The sequence below is a fragment of the Siphateles boraxobius genome, unplaced genomic scaffold (genome assembly GCF_051911475.1).
Source record: "Siphateles boraxobius isolate OS27281-9 unplaced genomic scaffold, OSU_SipBor_1 31, whole genome shotgun sequence".
Taxonomy (NCBI): Eukaryota; Metazoa; Chordata; class Actinopteri; order Cypriniformes; family Leuciscidae; genus Siphateles; species Siphateles boraxobius.
The window spans coordinates 10,470,068-10,492,469 of NW_027508931.1; the positions used below are offsets into that span (position 1 = coordinate 10,470,068).

Sequence of the window (22,402 nt, forward strand, 5' to 3'; positions counted from 1 at the left end):
CTCTGTTTGTCTCTCTCCAGGATAGCTGCGCAAGAGTGCTGCTGTTCAGAGGGGCGAATAAGGAGATTAAGAACTACAACAGCCAAACTGCCTTCCAGGTGAGAGCGCAAGACCCCTGGGTTCCTGGAGGTCAAACACCGTGGAAAAGTTAATGGAGCTGGATCTTGTTTAAACTGATGCTGTTGTTCACAGCCCACAGAGCCAAACTATTTAACTTATGGCCAAGAGCAGTTCACACTGAGCTTCTGATGCCATGAAGTCATTAGCTATCTACCTAGACAACGTTTGTGGGCATCTGATGTAAAATATGTTAACAGGCATCCAAATGATACAATACCTTGATTTGGCCAAAATTTAAGTTTGTCTTAAATAACTTAAATTTAAGTCAAGAGAAATGTTGATTATAAATATAAACATTTTATTCAATAGTAAAGTGATGGTGCATAAACATATACATTTGATATATACAGTGGGAGTACAGTTTATGATGATTGGATATAAATTCATTTTATGCATATGGTATTCCAAGATATTTCAAAGAATGAGAGGGAAGGCTTGCTGCGCTACTGTGATTCCCAAACAATCCGGTGCAACCAGGGCAGGACAAGACAAGGCAGAAAAGGAAAATCGCCGGTGCAACACATAAATCTTCTTAGTAATCCATTTATTTAAGGTACAAACCAGTGACTAACGTTTCGATGTAAAGTTACATCTTCATCAGAATCCTTGGAGATCATGGGTAATGAAACCATTAATAAGGATCATCAACAGGTGTGTAAAGGGGGCGTTAACCACCCAAGACGCACCCATCTACAACAAGGTGCCACACTCAAACAATCAATCATTTAAGGGGTAAATGTCCAAACACAAGAAACATACATGAAATGTGCACAGTATAATGGGAATGGAACATCCCCATACATCTCACAAAATGTACTACTATGTTTAAATATTTAGAGAAAACATGATAGGCTCAATTCTTCATTTAAACCTAGAGGTTCAAGAGTGTTAAGCGTATGTATCCAGAACGCTTCACTGCATAGAAGTTTATTGATAATGTCACCACCTCTAGATGGGGGTGTAATTTTCTCAATTCCCCAAAACTTCAAAGATGCAGGGGAACCATGATTGGCCTGCTTATAATGCCTCGCCATGGCATATGTTATATTCTGGGTAATTGTTAAAGAAAAAATCTAAGCCTCACATGACATCTAAAATATTCTTTTCTACTAGCTATACTCGAGCAGCAGGAAGAATAAAAAATATAATTCGCAAACATTGGCATGTTCTTAACAGTGCCCCTACACTTAAAGACATCTGAGCCGAGCCACCCAGGTTTGTATTCAGACGCGCGCGTAACATTCGTGACCGATTGGTCCACTCAGATATGACTCCTTCACCGCCGACCACCTGGCTCCCTAGCCTACCTTTGGGCTTTTATAAATGTGGCAACTGTGCGCAGTGCTCCAATTCGACCAATGCAAAGGACTTTTCACGTACTGGTAAGAAATATTTTATTTCTTAATTTATTAATTGTAATAGTACTCACGTAATATACATGTTAAAGTGTCCCTGTGGACTGGTATACATAGGTCAAACAAAACGTCAATTGAAATTAAGAATAGCTGAACATAAAACAGCAATTCGTACCCAGAATATAACATATGCCATGGCGAGGCATTATAAGCAGGCCAATCATGGTTCCCCTGCATCTTTGAAGTTTTGGGGAATTGAGAAAATTACACCCCCATCTAGAGGTGGTGACATTATCAATAAACTTCTATGCAGGGAAGCGTTCTGGATACATACGCTCAACACTCTTGAACCTCTAGGTTTAAATGAAGAATTGAGCCTATCATGTTTTCTCTAAATATTTTAAACATAGTCGTACATTTTGTGAGATGTAGATATTTCGATTCCCATTATACTGTGCACATTTCATGTATGTTTCTTGTGTTTGGACATTTACCCCTTAAATGATTGATTGTTTGAGTGTGGCACCTTATTGTAGATGAGTGCGTCTTGGGTGGTTAACGCCCCCTTTACACACCTGTTGATGATCCTTATTAATGGTTTCATTACCCATGATCTTCAAGGACTCTGATGAAGATGTAACTTTACATCGAAACGTTAGTCACTGGTTTGTACCTTAAATAAATGGATTACTAAGAAGATTTATGTGTTGCACCGGCGATATTTCAAAGAATGTCAGAGAATCCATGATATTTCATAAGAAATCATAGTACTTTTTTGTTGGTTTACCATGGTATTACCATCATGCTAGTGTCCAAAATCTATATATACACAACTGTTCACAAGTTTGGGATAGGTTAAATCTTTTAGTGATTTTGAGAGAATATAGGGTACAACAGGGTTAAATGCGCACCGGGGTAAAAAGCACCTTTGATTTTATTTTCCTCTAAACCACTAGATGGCACAAAAACTTGCCGCAACACTTTCCAAAACATCCGTTTATCAAGATGCACGTGGAAATTTGGCTGATCCTGTCACAATTAGGAGTCGTAGATCCAATTGCAAGTAAAACAGTTTATTGTAGACACAGCACAGGAGATACTCAAAACACCACGTTTAGCAGGCGGGAGACCTGGAAGACAACACTCCGACTGGAAGACGTCAGACGAGGATGTCCACACTCGACAGGAGATACTCAAAACGCCACGATTAACAGGCGGGCGACCTCGAAGGAGTCCGACGGGGAATCTCCAGAGAAGGCTAGCTCAAAGGCAGGTGAATAGATACAGGCGATCTCCCAAACGGCTGATGTGTAGGCAACACCGACAAAAACTCCGCACGGAGACTAAGACACGGAACTGTGTGAGAGACACAAACAAGAGTGACGAACCGACACTAAGCACAGACAACTCCAGTGATATAAAGACAGCTAACAAGTCTAATGATAAGCTGCAGCTGAAGGCTGATAAGTGTCAGCTAGAGCTAACAACAAACAGGTGAACACACCCACAAACCCACGTCTACAAAACACACCAACATAAACTCAGAACAAACACCCGGATTGATGCACCGTGACATTACCCCCTCCCCTAGGAGTGCCTCCTGGCACTCCCAGGAGAGCTTACCTGACGATTGTAATCATCGGAAAGGCGGGGTGAATTCTCCTGTACGCTGGAGGAAGTTTGAGACGGACTGTCACCGGACTAATGATCTTGGTGACAGTGAACGGACCAATAAATTTAGGAGCTAGCTTATTAGACACGGAACGGAGCGGAATATTCTTGGTAGAAAGCCACACTTTTTGACCCACGACGTATACGGGAGGCCTTGACCGGTGGCGATCGGCCTTAGCCTTGGTGCACGCCCCCACCTGGAGCAGAGTCTCACGGGCTCTGGTCCAAGTGCGGTGGCACCTCTGGACGAAGGCGTGAGCCGAGGGGACCGCGACTTCGGATTCCAGACTGGGAAAAATAGGTGGCTGGTACCCTACGCTACACTCAAACGGAGATAGGCCCGTGGATGACACTGGTAACGAGTTATGTGCGTACTCCACCCATGAGAGCTTCTGGCTCCAGGAGGAAGGATTCTGAGAAACCAAACATCGCAATACTCTCTCTAAGTCTTGGTTGGCACGCTCAGTTTGCCCGTTGCTCTGAGGATGAAACCCAGAAGAAAGACTGACACTCGCCCCCAACAAACGACAAAATTCTCTCCAAAATTTGGATATAAATTGGGGACCCCTGTCAGAGACCACGTCTGCCGGGAGGCCATGTAACCGAAAGACGTGGTCTACAACAGCGACCGCTGTCTCCTTGGCAGACGGTAATTTGGGCAAGGGAATGAAATTATCCGCCTTCGAGAACCGGTCCACTACAGTCAAAACGACCGTATTGCCCTGGGAGGGCGAGAGGGCAGTGACAAAATCTAGCGCGATGTGGGACCAGGGTCTCGAAGGGACAGACAGCGGTTCGGACTCGATCTCCCAAACGGGTGTGGAGACAATGAGTCTCTCGGAAAAAATGCACTCGGGAGTGGACGGGCGAACGGAACGGTCAAAAATGCGAGACAAAGCATCAGGTTTGATGATCTTGGAACCGGGACGATACGACAATGTAAACTCAAAACGACCGGAAAAAAGTGCCCACCGAGCCTGCCTGGAGTTGAGTCTTTTAGCAGATCTAATATATTCAAGGTTCCTATGATCGGTCCAGACAATAAAGGGTACCCCCGAACCCTCTAACCAATGGCGCCACTCCTCCAATGCTAACTTGACTGCCAGCAACCCTCTGTTACCAATGTCATAATTGCATTCAGCCGGAGATAAACGATGGGAGAAAAACGCGCAAGGGTGCATCTTGTCATCCGCGGACGAGCGCTGGGAAAGAACCGCTCCTACCCCCACCTCTGACGCGTCGACCTCCACCACAAACTGACGTGATGTATCAGGGGCAACAAGAATGGGAGGCTGAAACAAAGCAGCTCTTGAGGTTGGTAAATGCAGCTTCAGCTACACCCGACCACCTGAACGTCATCTTGGTGGAGGTCAAGGCAGTCAGAGGAGCGGCTAGTTGGCTGAAATTGCGAATAAAACGCCTGTAAAAATTGGCAAACCCCAGAAACCTCTGTAGGGCCTTACGGTAATCTGGAGTTGGCCAATCCACCACAGCCTTAACCTTGTCGGGATCCATGCGCACCCCCTCGGAGGAGACGATATCACCCAGAAACGGAACCGACTGTGCATGAAACGAACATTTCTCCGCCTTGACAAAAAGCCCATTCTCTAAAAGCCTCTGGAGCACTCGCCTGACGTGCTGAACGTGTTCCTGGAGAGAAGAAGAAAATATCAATATGTCATCCAGGTAAACATATATGAACTGGTCTACCATATCTCTCAGCAAGTCATTCACGAGTGCCTGGAAAACCGCTGGGTAGTTGGACAGCCCAAACGGCATGACCAAATATTCAAAGTGCCCCCTGGGGGTGTTAAAAGCAGTTTTCCATTCATCCCCCTTCCTTATGCGGACCAAATCATAAGCATTACGTAAGTCCAATTTTGTGAAAATGGATGCTCCCTGCAACCTCTCAAAGGCTGAAGACATCAACGGTAAAGGATAAGTATTCTTTACCGTGATGTTGTTCAGCCCTCGGTAGTCAATACAAGGTCGCAGAGAACCATCCTTCTTCCCCACAAAAAAGAACCCTGCCCCCGCTGGAGAATAGGAAGGACGAATGAACCCAGAGGCTAGAGAATCAGTAATATATTTCTCCATGGCCTCCCTCTCTGGGACAGAAAGTGAGTATAACTTGCCTTTAGACGGAGACATACCTGCCAGTAAATCTATGGCACAGTCATAGGGACGATGCGGAGGAAGAGAAGCAGCCCAAGACTTACTGAACACTTCCTTCAGGTCAAGATACTCATGTGGCACGTTGGATAAATCCGCGTGTTCCTCCTGAAACACAGAACAAGACACCGAAGAACACGCAGACAATAAACAAGAAGCATGACAGGTTTCATTCCAGGCTAATATAGAGTTCCTGCCCCAGTTGATGTGTGGGTTATGGAGTACCAGCCAGGGATGACCTAACACCACAGGGGAGGAAGGATTGTCAATCAACAGAAAGTCAATATTTTCAACATGATTACCGGAGGTAGAGAGTCTTATAGTGACGGTAGCATGAGTTACTGAAGGCAAACACTGACCATTTAAAGCAACCACAGATATGGGCAGAGGAAGTGTAACAAGAGGTATGTTTAGTCTGTGAGCTAGATCAATGTCAAGAAAATTTCCCTCTGCCCCTGAGTCAATGAGAGCCTCACAGTCAAAACTCAAAGTCTGAAAGTGTAAACTCACAGGGAGATGAGTGGCAGAAAAAGAGGATTCAGTCAGTGCAACCCCACCCGTCAGTAACCCCTTACCTAATAACGGGTGCTGGCTTTTACCGGACACTGCAGCGCGATATGACCAGCTGTACCACAATAAAAACATAATCCCCGCTCCTTTCTCCTCTGTTTCTCCCGAGAGGATAAGCGAGATCTGCCAAGCTGCATAGGTTCGGGTTCCGGAGGAAATGCTGTGGTTTCGACCGGAGAAAAAGTGTGATCAGAAGAATAATTCACGTGGCCTCGTTGTGACCGACGATCTCGTCGACGTAGTCCAGTAGCAACTTGAACTGCTAGATCAATCAATCTATCCACCCCCGGTGGGTAATTTCAAAGCGTAAATCTCGTCCTTAATGTACTCAGAAAGTCCGTGTAAAAACATGTCCCATTGGGCCTCGGCATTCCAGCCACACTCAGCAGCCAACGTACGAAATTCAACAGAATAGTCTGTTACCCTACGTTCCCCTTGCCTCAGTTCAGCGAGAAGACGCGCCGCGTCTCGGCCAGAAGCAGTGCGATCAAAAACTTTTCTGAGTTCGCTAGAAAAGGCTTGAAAGGATGCACAACTCGGAAGTCTCTGTTCCCAAACAGTCGTTCCCCAGCTGCCCGCCCTACCCGCGAGCAAAGTGATCACAAAGGCCACCTTAGATTCCTCCGTGGGAAATGCGGATGGTTGGAGCGAGATGTAAAGTGAACACTTAGCCAAAAAAGAACGACACAGCTGGGACTCACCGGAGTAGCATGCAGGAGATGGAAGGCAAGGTTCAGTGGAGCGGATGGTCTGGATCACTGGAGCCGACGGATTCCCCGCGGCTTGTGGTTGAAAAACAGCAGCCTCGCTATGGAGTTGTTGGACCTGTTTCGTCAGTTCGGAGACCTGGGTAACTAGCGCCTGAACGGCACGACCAGTAGCCATCGCCTGTTCCTCCTGTTGCTGAAGACGAGTGTCACTCTTGAGCAATATGTCCTGCAATTCTGCCGCACTTGCTGGATCCATAAGGTGGTCGGTTCGTTCTGTCACAATGAGGATTCGTAGATCCAAATGCAAGTAAAACAGTTTATTGTAGACACAGCACAGGAGATACTCAAAACACCACGTTTAGCGGGCGGGAGACCTGGAAGACAACACTCCGACTGGAAGACGTCAGACGAGGATGTCCACACTCGACAGGAGATACTCAAAACGCCACGATTAACAAGCGGGCGACCTGAAAGGAGTCTGACGGGGAATCTCCAGAGAAGGCTAGCTCAAAGGCAGGTGAATAGATACAGTCGATCTCCCAAACGGCTGATGTGTAGGCAACACCGACAAAAACTCTGCACGGAGACTAAGACACGGAACTGTGTGAGAGACACAAACAAGAGTGACGAACCGACACTAAGCACAGACAACTCCAGCGATATAAAGACAGCTAACAAGTCTAATGATAAGCTGCAGCTGAAGGCTGATAAGTGTCAGCTGGAGCTAACAACAAACAGGTGAACACACCCACAAACCCACGTCTACAAAACACACCAACAGAAACTCAGAACAAACACCCGGATTGATGCACCGTGACAGATCCTTGACGTGATCGCGGGCAGCAGCGCAAAGTTGATTCTGCACTACTTTGATATAATATTTGATGTTTATTTAAAATGTTGTAGATTTAAAGGAGAACTCCGGGCAATTTTTAAGTTAATCTTGATCGTTAGACCTTTGTGAGTACTGACTATAGAAAAAAAAAACGAACCGGATTGGTGCTTGCTACTCGGAGCTGCGACCGCGAATGCCCAGAGCTCCCACCCAGCTAAAGCGGCAGCTATGGGGGCATGGACATAAAGAGCGTTTTTGAGCCTGTTAACAGACACAAAATGCAATTAAAATGTCTGTCCAACATGAACAGGGACCCTACATGTGAACAAGATACGTTTAGCAACTTAGCCATTGTTTCAACTCACCTAAATAGTCTTTTAGACGGCAAGCTGTAGTCTCGTGCTGCAGTCCCGTGCTGTAGCCTGAAAAGGTAAACAATGTCCAGGTGGGAGGAGCGTTGATCATGTGCGACGAGTTAAGATCAGAGTTGCTTACAAGTAAAGAAGAAATGGTTCGTGTTTGTGCCTATCCGAATTGTGGCAACAGAATGCAAAAATATAAGAGCTTAAATTTTCATCGTCTTCTTTTTCATGACCTCGAGATTCTGCAGTTGTGGCTAGTTGTACTTCAACTTGATGTGCTAACTCCCGTAGAAGTACTACGCGCTAAAGATTACCGCATTTGCAGCGAACACTTTGACAAGGATGATTACACACACTCAACACAGCGGGGCCGTTTGAAGAAAAATGCCATTCCATGTACGAAGACGGGTGCAACCACTGTGGAGGTAATGTAAACTTTATTTATCCTTCCATTAGGGCACATACGGCATGAGGAGAGATGTGCATGAATGTTTTTGTAGTCTTATTTACAAAGCTTTAATTATTTCACTAGCTTCTTCGACTTGAATTGTAATTGTATTGTAATTGTATTCGCTGCAAATGCGGTAATCTTTAGTGCGTAGTACTTCTACGGGAGTTTGCACATCAAGTTGAAGTACAACTAGCCACAACTGCAGAATCTCGAGGTCATGAAATGGAAGACAATGAAAATTTAAGCTCTTATATTTTCGCATTCTGTTGCCAAAATTCGGAAAGGAACAAACACGAACCATTTCTTCTTCACTTGTATGCAACTCTGATCTTAACTCGTCGCACATGATCAACGCTCCTCCCACCTGGACATTGTTTACCTTTTCCGGCTACAGCACGGGACTGCAGCACGAGACTACAGCTTGCCGTCTAAAAGACTATTAAGGTGAGTTGAAACAATGGCTAAGTTGCTAAACGTATCTTGTTTACATGTAGGCTCCCTGTTCATGTTGGACAGACATTTTAATTGCATTTTGTGTCTGTTAAGAGGCAGATCGCTCTTTATGTCCATGCCCCCATAGCTGCCGTTTTAGCTGGGTGGGAGTTCTGGGCATTCGAGGTCGCAGCTCCGAGTAGCAAGCACCAATCCGGTTCGTTTTTTTTCCTATAGTCAGTACTCACAAAGGTCTAACGATCAAGATTAACTTAAAAATTGCCCGGAGTTCTCCTTTAAGTAGCAAATGAGAATCACTCATGATTTTCAGTTTTGTTCAAGGTAATTAAAGCAACAGTTTTTCAATAACGGAAGAATATGTAAAAGTATGGTATTTGGGGTGAAAGGCAACCTGACATGACATAGTTAGATTCACATGGTAAATATCATATGTAAAGTTGAGTGTCCACATTAGAGATAATCACTATATTTGTAATGAAACCATCATATTTAAAAATATGATATTAATCATATCAAATAATAAAATATAATTTATTATTAACACTAAATCTATGTCAAATTATTTATGGGATCTCATTCAGTGCTTTCAGTTTTACTTTTTAAAATATTTTTTTTTTTAATATTTTTTTTCTGTATTTTTAAAATATATTTTTAATATTAACATATTTTAATGACAAATATAAATATATTTAGTGTATAAAAAATAATTCATTTATTTATCCCCAAAAGATTGTTCAAACTTTGCTAAACTAAAGTGATTGTTTTGAACAAGTATTAACTTAGACATTATTAAAAAAACATTATTTTAGCTGAAGTATTTGTATCAATACTTTGTGTCTTTTGCCCCATGCTGGTGAGCCTTTTACCCCGTGAGTGAGACCCACCTTGCCACTTCATGCATGTATAAGATTTTTATTTTCAACATCAATGTTCAATACAAACATATTTTTTCTGCAATCATACACTATGGGCCCTTTTGAGCCAACGAGTACAATAATTGCTTCATTTGAACAAAATTATATTAGTGTTTGTCTTGCATCTTCCATGATGCTCACTGCTTGAACTCACTGTACAATTGATGTTAACACAGATTTTCTGCTCAGATCAAAGTTAATTTGTTAGTAAATGGGGAGGGGAAACCCAACTTGGAGCAGCTGCATAAACCAACACGGAAACCATTAGACAGCTGCTTTGATTCAGCTTTTAGTGAGGAAAAGTTAATTAGCCCTCATATTCATGAGAGAGAGAGAGAGAGAGAGAGAGAGAGAGAGAGAGAGAGAGAGAGACTTGTAGATCATTCATGTATCATATTTTATATATCATATTCAGTTCTCTTACGAGGGGTTCTCTCGTATTGCGTAAGTTTAGCTTACGCTACGGGAAAGATTCATCTTCTCGAGATACTGAGGCCAAAAATTGATCCTTAATTTTGTATTCCTTGTCAACGCAGTGCAGCAGCTAGCAGACCTAGAGCAGGTCATCTCGCGTGCTCATTGGCTGCCCTGCGGCAACTGCTGCAGCCTACCAGTGAGCCCGGCGTGACGTCACGCCCAATGAAGGGCACCCGCGCCTTCATAGCGTCACAGCCCGCCAGAATGGGCGTGGCCTAGCGTATAAAAGTAGGGGCTGTAGGCTGAATTCTCTGATTTTTCGTCTCTTCAGCGAGCTCTTCGCATCGCTGGATTTGAGAGAAGCCACCGCCGCCGTCGAACAGCGAACAGCCAGCTTAGGACGAGGAAGTTCATTTCCCTGTCAGTCCCCTTCAAACAGGCTACTGCAGTGGTTCAATTAGCAGCCAACGAGCCGGTTTATTCAGCCTCTCGCCTGCACACAAACGCCGTTTTCACGGCGACCCAGAGAAATCTCAAAAAGAGTATAATGTCTGGTCCAGCTCACGCCGTCAGTGTTTTAAGTGTAGTGAAAGTGCCCACGCCCCAGTGTTCACCCCTACACATAAGCACTCCGAATCCCGTGTCACTCACAGAGCACACTCTCATAAAGCGCAGAAAAGCCGCTCGAGTGTTAAATGTTAGAAATGTGTCCACAGGTCCGTGCCCACTATCTGCCCGCTCTGTTACACAATCAAAAAAGCAGGTTATGAATGTAAGTCTCGTGCCCACCAGAGAGCGCTCACGCTTGCCAACACAAACCTCCCCCCGGGCCCCGCCCGTGCGTCTAAGTGTTATCACAAAACGCAGAGCGTTAATAAAACGTTCCACCATCCAGTATGATCGGGGCGTCAGATACAGTTGTAAGTCTCGTGCCCGCGTACACGCGCTCACGCTTACAGAAAGCTTTTCCGCCCGGTGTGCTGCTCGTGCGTCAAAGTGTGGTAAAAGTATGTTCCCCATCCCTTATGATTGGGACATCTCACATAAGTCAGCCGGTTTCGGCTGTCAGCGAGCAGCCATTGCCCAGAACCGAGAGCGCGCGCGCCACGCTTTCGGCTCCGGTTCAGTTTCACAAGCCTGCAAATGGCGGCGGTCTGAACCCGGAGACCATTCGCCCCCTAGCGGCTCACATAGCTGCGTGGGAAACTATCCCAGGGATTTCAGAATGGGTATTGAGCACAATAAAGCAGGGCTATACACTTCAATTCATTCGCCGTTCCCCGCGCTTTCAAGCCCGGACCGCGACGATAGTGAATGCGGAAGTAGCACACCTACTTCACGCAGAAATAGCAAAGCTGCTGTGCAAAGGGGCTATAGAAAAGGTACCGCCTTCTCTGAGCGAGTCCGGCTTTTACAGCCGATATTTTCTCGTACCCAAGAAGGACGGAGCCTTCAGACCTAAGACATTTGAACAAAATACTTGCGAAAAGACCGTTCAAAATGCTTACGACCAGAAAAATCCTCGCGCACTTTCGCCCGAGGGACTGGTTTATTTCTCTAGATCTGAAGGATGCCTATTTTCAGATTCAGATAGTACCCCGTCACAGGCGATTTTTGAGATTCACCTTCGACGGTCAGGTATATCAATACACCGTCCTGCCATTCGGCCTGTCCCTAGCACCCCGTACATTTACGAAGTACATGGACGCGGCGCTCGCCCCCCTGAAAAGTCAGGGGCTGCGGATAATGAACTATCTGGACGATTGGCTGATACTGGCACAGTCAGAGACAGAACTGTTATCTCACAGAACAGTGCTTTGACCATTTGAATGACGGCCCAGACAAACTGTCCAGGGACAATGTTCCCCCAGGGGAATGGTCCCTGCACCCCCAAACGGTCCAGAAACTGTGGCGCCTATTCGGCAGAGCGGAAGTCGACCTATTTGCGTCAAAAGACAACGCTCAACGCCCAGCCTCCCGCTATATGCTTTCCCTCCGGTCTCTCTGTTGCCACAGGTGATCAAGAGAATCAGGGAAACGCGCCACTCGGTGCTCCTCATAGCCCCGCGTTGGGAGAATCAGATTTGGTTCCCGGAACTAGCACGGCTGTAACATACAGCTCCGTGGCCGATTCCGGTGAGGGCAGATCTCCTCTCTCAGGCTCGCGGCACGATCTGGCATCCCCATCCAGAGCGCTGGTCTCTGCATGCATGGTTGATCAACGGGTACTCGTTGCCCTGCCAGAAGGAGTGATGAACACGATCACGCAGTCTAGAGCCCCCTCCACGAGAAGGCTCTACGCGTCTAAATAGTCGGTGTTCTCTGGATGGTGCACCGACAGAGGTCTGGACCCGTGGACATGCGGGGTGGCGCATCTGCTCACCTTCCTACAAGAGCTGCTGGATAAGGGAAGATCCCCATCCACGCTCAAAGTATATGTGGCGGCCGTGGCAGCGTTTGCAGAATCGACGCATGGCCAGTCACTGGGAAGACATGAGTTGGTCATCCGCTTCCTTAGAGGAGCTAGAAGGATGAATCCGCCGCGCCCTCCGTCGGTTCCCATGTGGGATCTTTCGTTGGTCCTCGAGGCCCTGAAAGCTTTTCCATTTGAACCACTAGACTCCGTGGGGTTGAAACATCTATCACTGAAAACCGTCTTTCTGACTGCACTGTCGTCAGTAAAACGTGTGGGGGACCTGCATGCGCTGTCTATCAGCGCGTCGTGTCTTGAGTTCGGGCCGAATGACTCTAAAGCCATCCTCAGACCTAGACATGGCTATGTCCCTAAAGTGATGGGCACTCCATTCAGAGCGCAAGTTATTTCATTGTCAGCTCTCCCAGCATCTGACAGCGAAAGTGATGTGAATCTCCTCTGCCCTGTCAGAGCGCTGAGGGTTTACATTACGCGCTCCGCCTCCTTCAGGCTTTCGGAACAGCTTTTTGTTTCGTTTGGTGGGCGCACCAAGGGTCTCGCCTCCTCGAAACAGAGCCTGTCCAGATGGATAGTGGACGCTATAGCAGCCGCTTATGCGTTGAAAGGTCTGCAATGCCCTCTGGGCATCAGGGCTCATTCCACGAGAGGCGTGGCCTCTTCGTGGGCATGGTCCAGTGGAATTTCTATCCATGACATATGTGTAGCGGCGGGCTGGAGCTCCCCGTCTACCTATATTTAAGATATATAAATATATATGAGGTACACTAAACCTATGAGTAAAATTGTCTTAAAGAAAAACTGTCTCTCAAACTAATGCTGTAAATTAAGGAACCCTGTCAGTTGGTACATTACTATAATATTAAAGGTTAAAATTAACAACCAAGTACAAATGAATGCTTTTTTTATATAAAGTAAAAGTTTTTTTATCAACTCTGTAATGTTTTTATTTCTACTCCAAATGGTTGTTGAAATATAAACTTTGAAACTGTGGCAGTGATAAAAAAAAACTTGATTTCATAGTAGATTTAATCAAACATACAATAAATGAGAGAGCCTATCTAAAAGGTAAAATTAATATAATATAACAAATATGATAACCCTTGAGTATTTGTTTTTTTCTAGCTGACTAATGACCATTGGACATTAATTGGCTTTCCTGAGGTAAATTCAACATTAGGTGACATTGTTCACAAGCTGCTTTAATGACATCTTTCTGCGGTTGAAACAGGGTTGATTAAGTGATTACATGCAACAGTATACATTTCAGTATTTTACAATGCAGGCTAATGTTCATTCATGTTTATTTAGTGCTATAACTAGCAGTACTGAGGAATATATGGTCGGTTCGCGTGCGCTTCACGCTGCCGCTTGAACTTGAGGTGGTTACAGTGATCTGTCATGCCACATTAAAGAGCTTCAAAACGGTATTTATTGTTTGAATTCCGTGATAAAACGGACAGAATTGTAAAACAAAATTGTTGGACGAGGCGCACTACAAATAATGTTTAGCAAAAAAAACAGCATAGACTAAAAGATCGATATCAGGATTTAAAATTTGATATCGTTTTATCCAAATTAAAATAGATAGATTTATATTAATTGATATTGTCAGCACAGCCCTAGTACTATGTACATTTTGCATAGCTTTTTTCTCCTCTCATTAAAAATCATTGCAGCTTTACAATCAATATTTGAAGTCCATTTATTTATTTATTTTGGTATGTAGACAGGATAATGTACAGTTTGTAAGAATTATTTTGTGATCCTGGAAACTGGCTGTACTTTCCCAGAGAGCAACATAGTTCAGCCAAGATCCGGCCCACATCTGGTACACGTGGTTTCCACACGTACCAGATGTGGGCCGGATCTGGGCCGACAGTCCGCTGCTCTCTGGGTTATCACTTATGAATTACTGGCTTAGATTTTTGGGTAACACAATACTCTGTTATTAATTGCAGTCAATGTTATAAAACAGTAACTGGGGATTTTTGTTTGCGCAGGGATGTGCGGCAGAGAAATAACCCTTTTTTTTCTTCTTTTTTTTCTATAGGTGGCTATTATAGCAGGGAACTTTGACCTGGCAGAAATTATAAAGACTCACAAAGTATCAGATGTTGGTAAGTGTCTCGTATACCTCCACCATCATTAGCTGCTTCAAATGTGAACAAACACAAACAATCCCTCGTGTTAATGAATCCCTACAAACACAACAGAGCGCCACAGCCAGCGAACATGAAAATGAGAGTGGTCCCTTGTGTTTCTGTGTGCGTTTGTGAGTCCATGGCATTCATGTGAATGAGAGTCATCACTCTAATCGCCAGCATCAACTGCAAGGCTAGCTCATTCCACAGGCTAGTTCTGGCGGGGAATAGCAGGCAGACAGTTGTCGGGCCACTGTAATGGATCGTACCCATTAGTGTGGAGTACCATTGTCATGGCGACAGAGAGGGGTTAATCCTCGAGGCTCAACAGGTGTTGGGAGTTTGATTTGAGCCAATGGCAGTGTACCGCAGGCTCCGATATCTCATCATAACGGTGTGTGACCTCGATGAAGGATGGGATGTGCGCTCTCACACACACTGACAAAACACACAGAAGCAGCCTTAAAACAAACCGTTTATGGGATTTCGTCACTAATGCTGTAGCCTCTCAGAAGTCTCTTTGTCTTATTTCCTTCCCATTAGTTACCAAGAGAGAGAGTGAGCGAGTGTGTCCTGAGTGGGCTGGGCAGTTGGCCTTTTCACTCTGAATGGATGGGCAGATGAGTAGAGGATTTAAACAAGCAGACAGCCTGGCTACAGAGTGCAGTATTTACACTGCTCAAACAAGCAGCCCAACTAAAGTAAACTTTCTCAGGGTGAAACTATTGACTGAGGAGTGATCTGGATATACAAATAGTAATATATATGACAATTATTAGTACTGTCGTTATTAATTATTATAAAATGCCATAAAAATTAACAGAATTGAGCTGTACAGGGAAAAAATATTTTGTTTGAAATAAAAATAAAATCTTTGGGGTTTTTGTACTAGTAAGTTTTATTTAAGCATCCCTTAAAACAAGATAAATTTACTTAAGATACTTAAAACTCTTCTTGTTTTTCCTTAATTTAACTGTAGATATATATTAATGTTAGAAAGAATGAATCTATCTTTATATCTGTGTCTGTCCGTCCATCTGGACGGACAGACACAGATATAAAGATAGATTCATTCTTTCTAACATTAATATATATATATATATATATATATATATATATATATTAATGTTAATATATATCTAACATTAATATATATATATATATATATATATATATATATATATATATATATATATATATATATATATATATATATATATATACATACATCCAGTATATATATAAATGAAATACATCACCACACATGTCCACTGTTATGGGATGTATTAAGTTGCATGTTCTTGCTTCACGCCCTGCTCTGATTGGCAGAGAGCTGTTCATATCTGATCAGGTAACAGGTGGATGTTCAGTACAGCGGTTTGATCAATACTTAATTAACATTACAGATTACAGAGAATCAGCTATGAAACTGACAGCAAACCATATGTCAGGATGACAGCGCAGTGCACCCTTTTATCCTGCTTGTCTCTTTCTCTCTCTCTCATTCTATCATTAAACTTGGCTGTCATTGAGCCAAATGAACTCTTTTGACCCTGATATACATGGCACTGTGCATTTTAAATTATATAATAGCTTTGAAACCACAACAGTACAGAGTTTTACCTGCATTTAAGAGAGGTGAGATATTGCCATCTAGTGTTGATGCGGTTAATAAATGGCTTCCCACACTGGGAAAAAAACATTGGAGAACAAGACAGTTTGTTGAGTAATATTCAGTTCTTTACCCAAAAAACATCCCAAGCAAACGACCCTTGTTCTAGCGGGGGGAAACTGTGTTTTGGTTATAAATTATAGATGAGGTGCTTTGCAATTTGAGTACATCTTTTGTTTACCTCTTTGAATTCCTGATGAGGTTTCTGTACCCTTCATTTACAAATTATGCTAATTGTACCTCACATTTTGTCAGGTACGGCCCACTCTTGTTCAATGTGCCCTTTTTTGACACCTGCTTTTCCTGTTTTCCAGTGCCTTTCAGGGAAACGCCTTCCTACACAAATCGCCGGCGCGTGACTGGAGGCGATACTCTGACATCATCACGCTCGCTGCCTCGCTCCGCCTCTGACAACAATCTGAACAACGTGGCTGATGCCGGCCCCGCACACTCCCCCGTGCCGTCTCTGAGGAGCCTGCCCCCTTTGGCACACTCCGGGATAGACGCGGCGGCCGACGGCAGCCTGCAGAGCACAGGCAGCTCACTCTCCTCACACTCCCGCTCGCCCTCCCTCCAGCGCGTCAGCGAGGAGCCCGGCACGCACGCAGTACGCCGACACACGCCCCTCACACACTCCCACAGCCGCGGACGCCTCAGGTAAGCATCGCACATCCACAGGTCCTGATTTGCACTTACGGATCTCCGCCGAATCGTCTGCAGATTTCTCATTCGTAAAAATCGCCCATTAATTGGGTGTTCGTTTATTAAATAATTTGGTTAATTTTATTATACACTCCAGTATCAATAGCATCAATAAAAATGCTGGGTTAAAAACAACCAAGTTTGTGTCATTTTGACAACCCAAAAATGGTTGTCTGACTGTTGTTGTTTTTTACTCAACTATTGTTTAAAAAAATTTGTTTTACTGCTCGATTAAGTTAAAATTAACTTAAATAAAAGGGAGACTATGTAACTTTTTTTTCAAAATTAATAAAAATTTAAATGAGTCAATTCTCACCATCAAGTTTTTGTCTTACCCTGAGTCACTATTGTAAGCCTGTTATAAGTAAGGGATAATGTGCATCCAGACGGTTGTTATCACAGAATAAATTGAAGGTCTTTATTGAAGCTTGTTTCCGCCACAGAATAAAACATTTTAAAAGATTTTCAGAATTGTAAGATATAAACTCGCCTTTGCAAATCCAACTCTGAGGACTTTGGACACGCAATTATGACTTTATTTCTTGCTATTGCGAGTTTTATATCTCTCAATTCTGACTTTATTACATGCAATTGCAAGTTCATATCTAACAATTATGAGAAAAAAAAGTCAGAATTGCGAAATAAAAAGTCTGAATTGTGAGATAAAAAGTCATAATTACCCTTTTGATTTTTTTATTTTGTGGCGGAAACAAGCTTCCGTAGGTCTTGCATCAGCCTAAAGAGGTTTATTCTGCAATAACAACCGGGTGGATGAACAACCGCTTATTACACGGCTACTTGCCACATAAGTACATAATTAGACAAAATATTGACACAAAATATTGAGCTTCCTCGAAGTCTTCTCATAAATGTCTGTCTAGCTTGAACTTGCCACTTTCTAGCAACTGCTTTCTTCGTGGCACTTAAATTGTGATATGTATCTCTCTAAGATTTCATTGTAAAGCATTACAACAGCCAGCAGCCATATCACCCTGTAGCCCAAGACTGGTTGCCCACTGAAGCTAAGCAGGGTTGAGCCTGGTTAGTATCTGGATGGGAGACCTCCTGAGAAAACCAGGTTGCTGCTGGTGTTATTAGGCCAGCAGGGGGCACTCACCCTGTGGTCTGTGTGGGTCCTACGCCCCAGTATAGTGATGGGGACACTATACTGTCAAAAAGCACTGTCCTTCGGATGAGACGTTAAACTGAGGTCCTGACTCTCTGTGGTCATTAAAAATCCCAGGATGTCCTTCGGAAAAGAGTAGGGGTGTAACTAGGGCTGGGCGATAAAACGATAACGATAATTATCGCGATATATTTTTTCTCAATAAAACAATATCAAGAGGTCGATAAATGTTCGATAATGTTTATGCGCAAAAAGGGGAACTAAACTCGTTTGAACCGCGCGCCACACGGACCATTTATCCGCTCGGTTCAAAGTCCAAACCGCAGTGCAGCCCGAGCTCACTAGAGCAGACACGTTTACTCTGATCGGTCATAGTGAAGCGCTTCAATACAGCGAAGAACACAAATGTCCAGTTTAAACCAGTTTAAAGGCAGATGAAACAGCGCTGACTAAGACAAACGGAGAAACACTGTGCGCAACGATACAGTCAGAATCTGAATTGATACTGAATCCATTTACCATGGATTTACTAACTGCACCATGAAATGTGGGATATACAGTACATATTGAATTGTATTATATTAATGTAGACAATGTATTAAATGACTAATGGAATATAATTACAGTATTTAATAATGTATTTAGGCTACAGTTTTTCATACAAATACCATAGAAACCATAAAGTTACATTTTGCCATGATAGTTGTTCTTTAGGCTATGCCTGGTTTTATCGTCTCGGTTACGTATGTAACCCTCGTTCCCTGAGTACAGGGAACGGAGACGTGTCGTCGGGGGAGTTCCCTGACGAATTGGGATCACGCTAGGGAGCCAACCGTCTTCGAGAGAATTAAAAACGAGCCAATGGACATTGGCATGCAAGATTTGCATTCCGCGACCCGCCAACCAGCGCGGGTATAAAAGGCGGAAGTAAACATTGCGCAATGCTTTTCGCTGAGGAGCCGAACAGTGTCCAGTCCTCCGCGAAGGTACAGCAACATGGCGAAGGGACGACACGTCTCCGTTCCCTGTACTCAGGGAACGAGGGTTACATACGTAACCGAGACGTTCCCTTTCGTCCTGGGAACTCCGACGTGTCGTCGGGGGAGTTCCCTGACGAATTGGGATCCCTAATAAAACGCCATGGTGCTGGCCCCTTCCAGCGCCCGGCAAAGCTACCCTGCAGCAGTTTCTTGAAATAAGTTGCGGGAGCTAGCACGGGAAACACACTGCTGTTCCGCGAGACCCGCACAGTGGATATTGGATAACACTGGGAAAGCGTTCCCTCAAGGGAGGAGGGAACGCTGCGGAAGCCCCAGCCTGACTGAGGAAGGCCAGGAATACACATATGTACTAGCCCGAAGGAATAGTGAAACATATGGCAGTCCCTGAGGTAGTCCCAATCCAAGGGAAGTGGGAGCGTACTCAACAGGGACGACGAACGAGTCCGTCAAGGGGAAGACACGGCTGAACTGCACGTGGCCTGATGGGTCACAATTAGAAACCACTGGAGCACCCAGTCTACTAGCAGCTCCTACCTAGAGGTAGCAGACCTGGTGCCGGGCGCTCCGCCACGCCCAGCACCGGAGGGGTGAAGGAGGAACTCACGAGGCTCACCAACGTAGGGCGCCATACGGAGCAAAGAACGCACGTATCCGCTGATTGAGGCGGAGTGGCGTAGCAAGCCGACACAACCTATTCCCTCGACCCACTGGCCGCAGCCAGAACTCGGGAGGAAGCAGGTTCCACACGAAGGCTATAGAACCTAGCGAACGTGTTAGGTGTCGCCCAGCCCGCAGCTCTACAGATGTCTGTCAGCGAGGCGCCTTGAGCCAAAGCCCAGGAAGCGGCAACACCTCTAGTGGAGTGAGCGCGCAGCCTGGGAGGACAAGGCTCACCCAGAGACTCATATGCTCGGGTGATAGCATCCACTAACCAGTGGGCTAACCTCTGCTTGGAGACGGCCTTTCCCTTCTGCCGGCCTCCGTAACAGACAAAGAGCTGATCTGAGGTTCTGAAGCTTTGCGTTCTGTCAACATAAACCCGCAGGGCACGGACGGGACAGAGAAAAGCCAGGGCTGGGTCCGCCTCCTCCTGGGGCAGAGCTTGCAGGTTCACTACCTGGTCCACGAAGGGAGTGGTAGGAACCTTGGGCACATATCCGAGCCGGGGTCTCAACACAATGCGAGAAAGGCCCGGCCCAAACTCTAGGCACGATTCGTCGACCGAAAAAGCCTGCAGATCCCCGACCCTCTTGAAAGAGGCCAATGCCAACAGGAGCGCCGTCTTAATGGACAGGATATTAAGCTCTACCGTCAGTAAAGGCTCAAAGGGGGGACTTTGAAGTGCTCTAAGTACCAGAGCAAGGTCCCAAGAGGGTACAGGGTGCGAAACACGAGGTGGATTTAACCTCCTGGCACCCTTAAGGAATCTAATGACCAGGTCGTGCTTCCCTAGGGACTTACCTTCCACTGCATCGTGATGCGCGGCTACCGCTGCGACATACACTTTGAGGGTGGAGGGGGACAGCCTCCGCTCCAACCCATCCTGCAGGAAGGAAAGCACGACACCGATCGGGCAAGTCCGGGGGTCCTCCTGACGGGAGGAACACCAATCGACGAACAGGTTCCACTTCAACGCGTAGAGGCGCCTCGTCGAGGGGGCTCTAGCGGAAGTGATGGTGTCTACCACAGCCTGTGGTAGACCACCTAGAACCTCCGCGTCCCGTCCAGGGACCAGACATGGAGTTTCCAGAGGTCTGGACGCGGGTGCCATAGAGTGCCCCGTCTCTGAGAAAGAAGGTCCTTCCTCAAAGGAATCGGCCAAGGAGGGGCTGTCGCGAGGAGCAAGAGTTCGGTGAACCAAGTCCTGGTGGGCCAATACGGCGCCACAAGAAGGACCTGCTCCTCGTCCTCCCTGACCTTGCACAGAGTCTGTGCCAGAAGGCTCACTGGGGGAAACGCATACTTGCGCAGGTCCCGGGGCCAGCTGTGAGCCAGGGCGTCCGTGCCGAGGGTCCCCTCGGACAGGGAGTAAAACCACTGGCAATGGGTCGTGTCCGGAGAGGCAAACAGGTCCACCTGTGCGACTCCGAAGACACTCCAAATCAGCTGGACCGACTGGGGATGGAGTCGCCACTCTCCTGGCAGGGGAGGCAACCGTGAGAGCTCGTCTGCCACACGGTTGAGCTCCCCTGGAATGTGAATGACACGAAGCGACCTCAGATGCTTCTGACTCCATAGGAGGAGGTGGGAGGCGAGTCGCGACAAACGACGGGAGCGTAGACCACCTTGATGGTTGATGTACGCAACGGTCGCAGTGCTGTCCGTACGGACCAGTACGTGCTTGTGTCTGAGAACCCCTCTGAGGCGACGCAAGGCTAAGCGTACTGCTTGCAACTCTAGGCAGTTGATATGCCAATGCAGTTGAGGCCCCGTCCACAGACCTGAAACTGCATGCCCGTTGTACGTGGCCCCCCACCCGGTGGCAGAGGCATCTGTGAAAACCACAGCATGCCTGGAAACCTGGACTAAGGGCACTCCGGCCCGTAGAAACACAGGATCCGACCACGGGGAGAAGGTTCGGCGGCAGTGCGGGGTCACTTTGACCCGGAACGTGCCGCTGTGCCACGCCCACCTCGGGACTCGATCGTGAAGCCAGCGCTGAAGCGGTCTCATATGTAACAGGCCGAGCGGCGTTACTGCGGCTGCGGCTGCCATATGCCCCAGGAGCCTCTGAAATTGTTTCAGTGGAACCGCTGTCCTGCCTCGAAAAGACCTGAGGCAGGTGAGCACTGACTGGACGCGTTCCTCTGTGAGGCACGCAGTCCGGGCGACCGAGTCCAGCTCCATACCGAGATAAGAGATCCTCTGCACGGGGCAGAGTTTGCTCTTGTCCCGGTTGACCTGAAGCCCCAACCGGCTGAGGTGCCGAAGCACCATGTCCCTGTGATCGCACAAAACATCTCGCGAGTGAGCTAAAATTAGCCAGTCGTCGAGGTAGTTGAGGATGCGAACGCCTTGTTCTCTCATGGGAACAATGGCCGCCTCCGCGACTTTCGTGAAGACGCGGGGTGACAGGGCCAGCCCGAAGGGTAGGACTTTGTACTGATACGCCCGACCCTCGAAAGCAAACCGAAGAAACGGTCTGTGTCGAGGAAGAATCGAGACGTGAAAGTATGCGTCCTTCAGGTCGATCGCTGCAAAGCAATCCTGGGGACGGATGCATTCGAAAATGCGTTTCTGCGGGAGCATCTTGAACGGGAGTTTGTGCAGGGCCCGATTCAAGACTCGCAGGTCCA

General features: G+C 46.1%; 1 protein-coding gene across 23 annotated transcripts in view; it reads left to right on the top strand.

Moving 5' to 3' along the window:
• shank3a (SH3 and multiple ankyrin repeat domains 3a) overlaps window positions 1-22,402 on the top strand; it is a 290,014-nt gene that overhangs the window by 146,267 nt on the left and 121,345 nt on the right. For all 23 annotated transcript variants that reach the window (XR_013186070.1, XR_013186071.1, XR_013186073.1 and 20 more), the window contains 3 exons: window positions 21-98; window positions 14,515-14,581; window positions 16,592-16,934. Coding sequence is in view for 19 of the 23 variants with exons in the window: in XM_077193711.1 (XP_077049826.1) it covers window positions 21-98; window positions 14,515-14,581; window positions 16,592-16,934 (488 nt within the window). In the remaining 4 variants the exon portion in view is untranslated. The remainder of the gene's footprint in view (window positions 1-20; window positions 99-14,514; window positions 14,582-16,591; window positions 16,935-22,402) is intronic.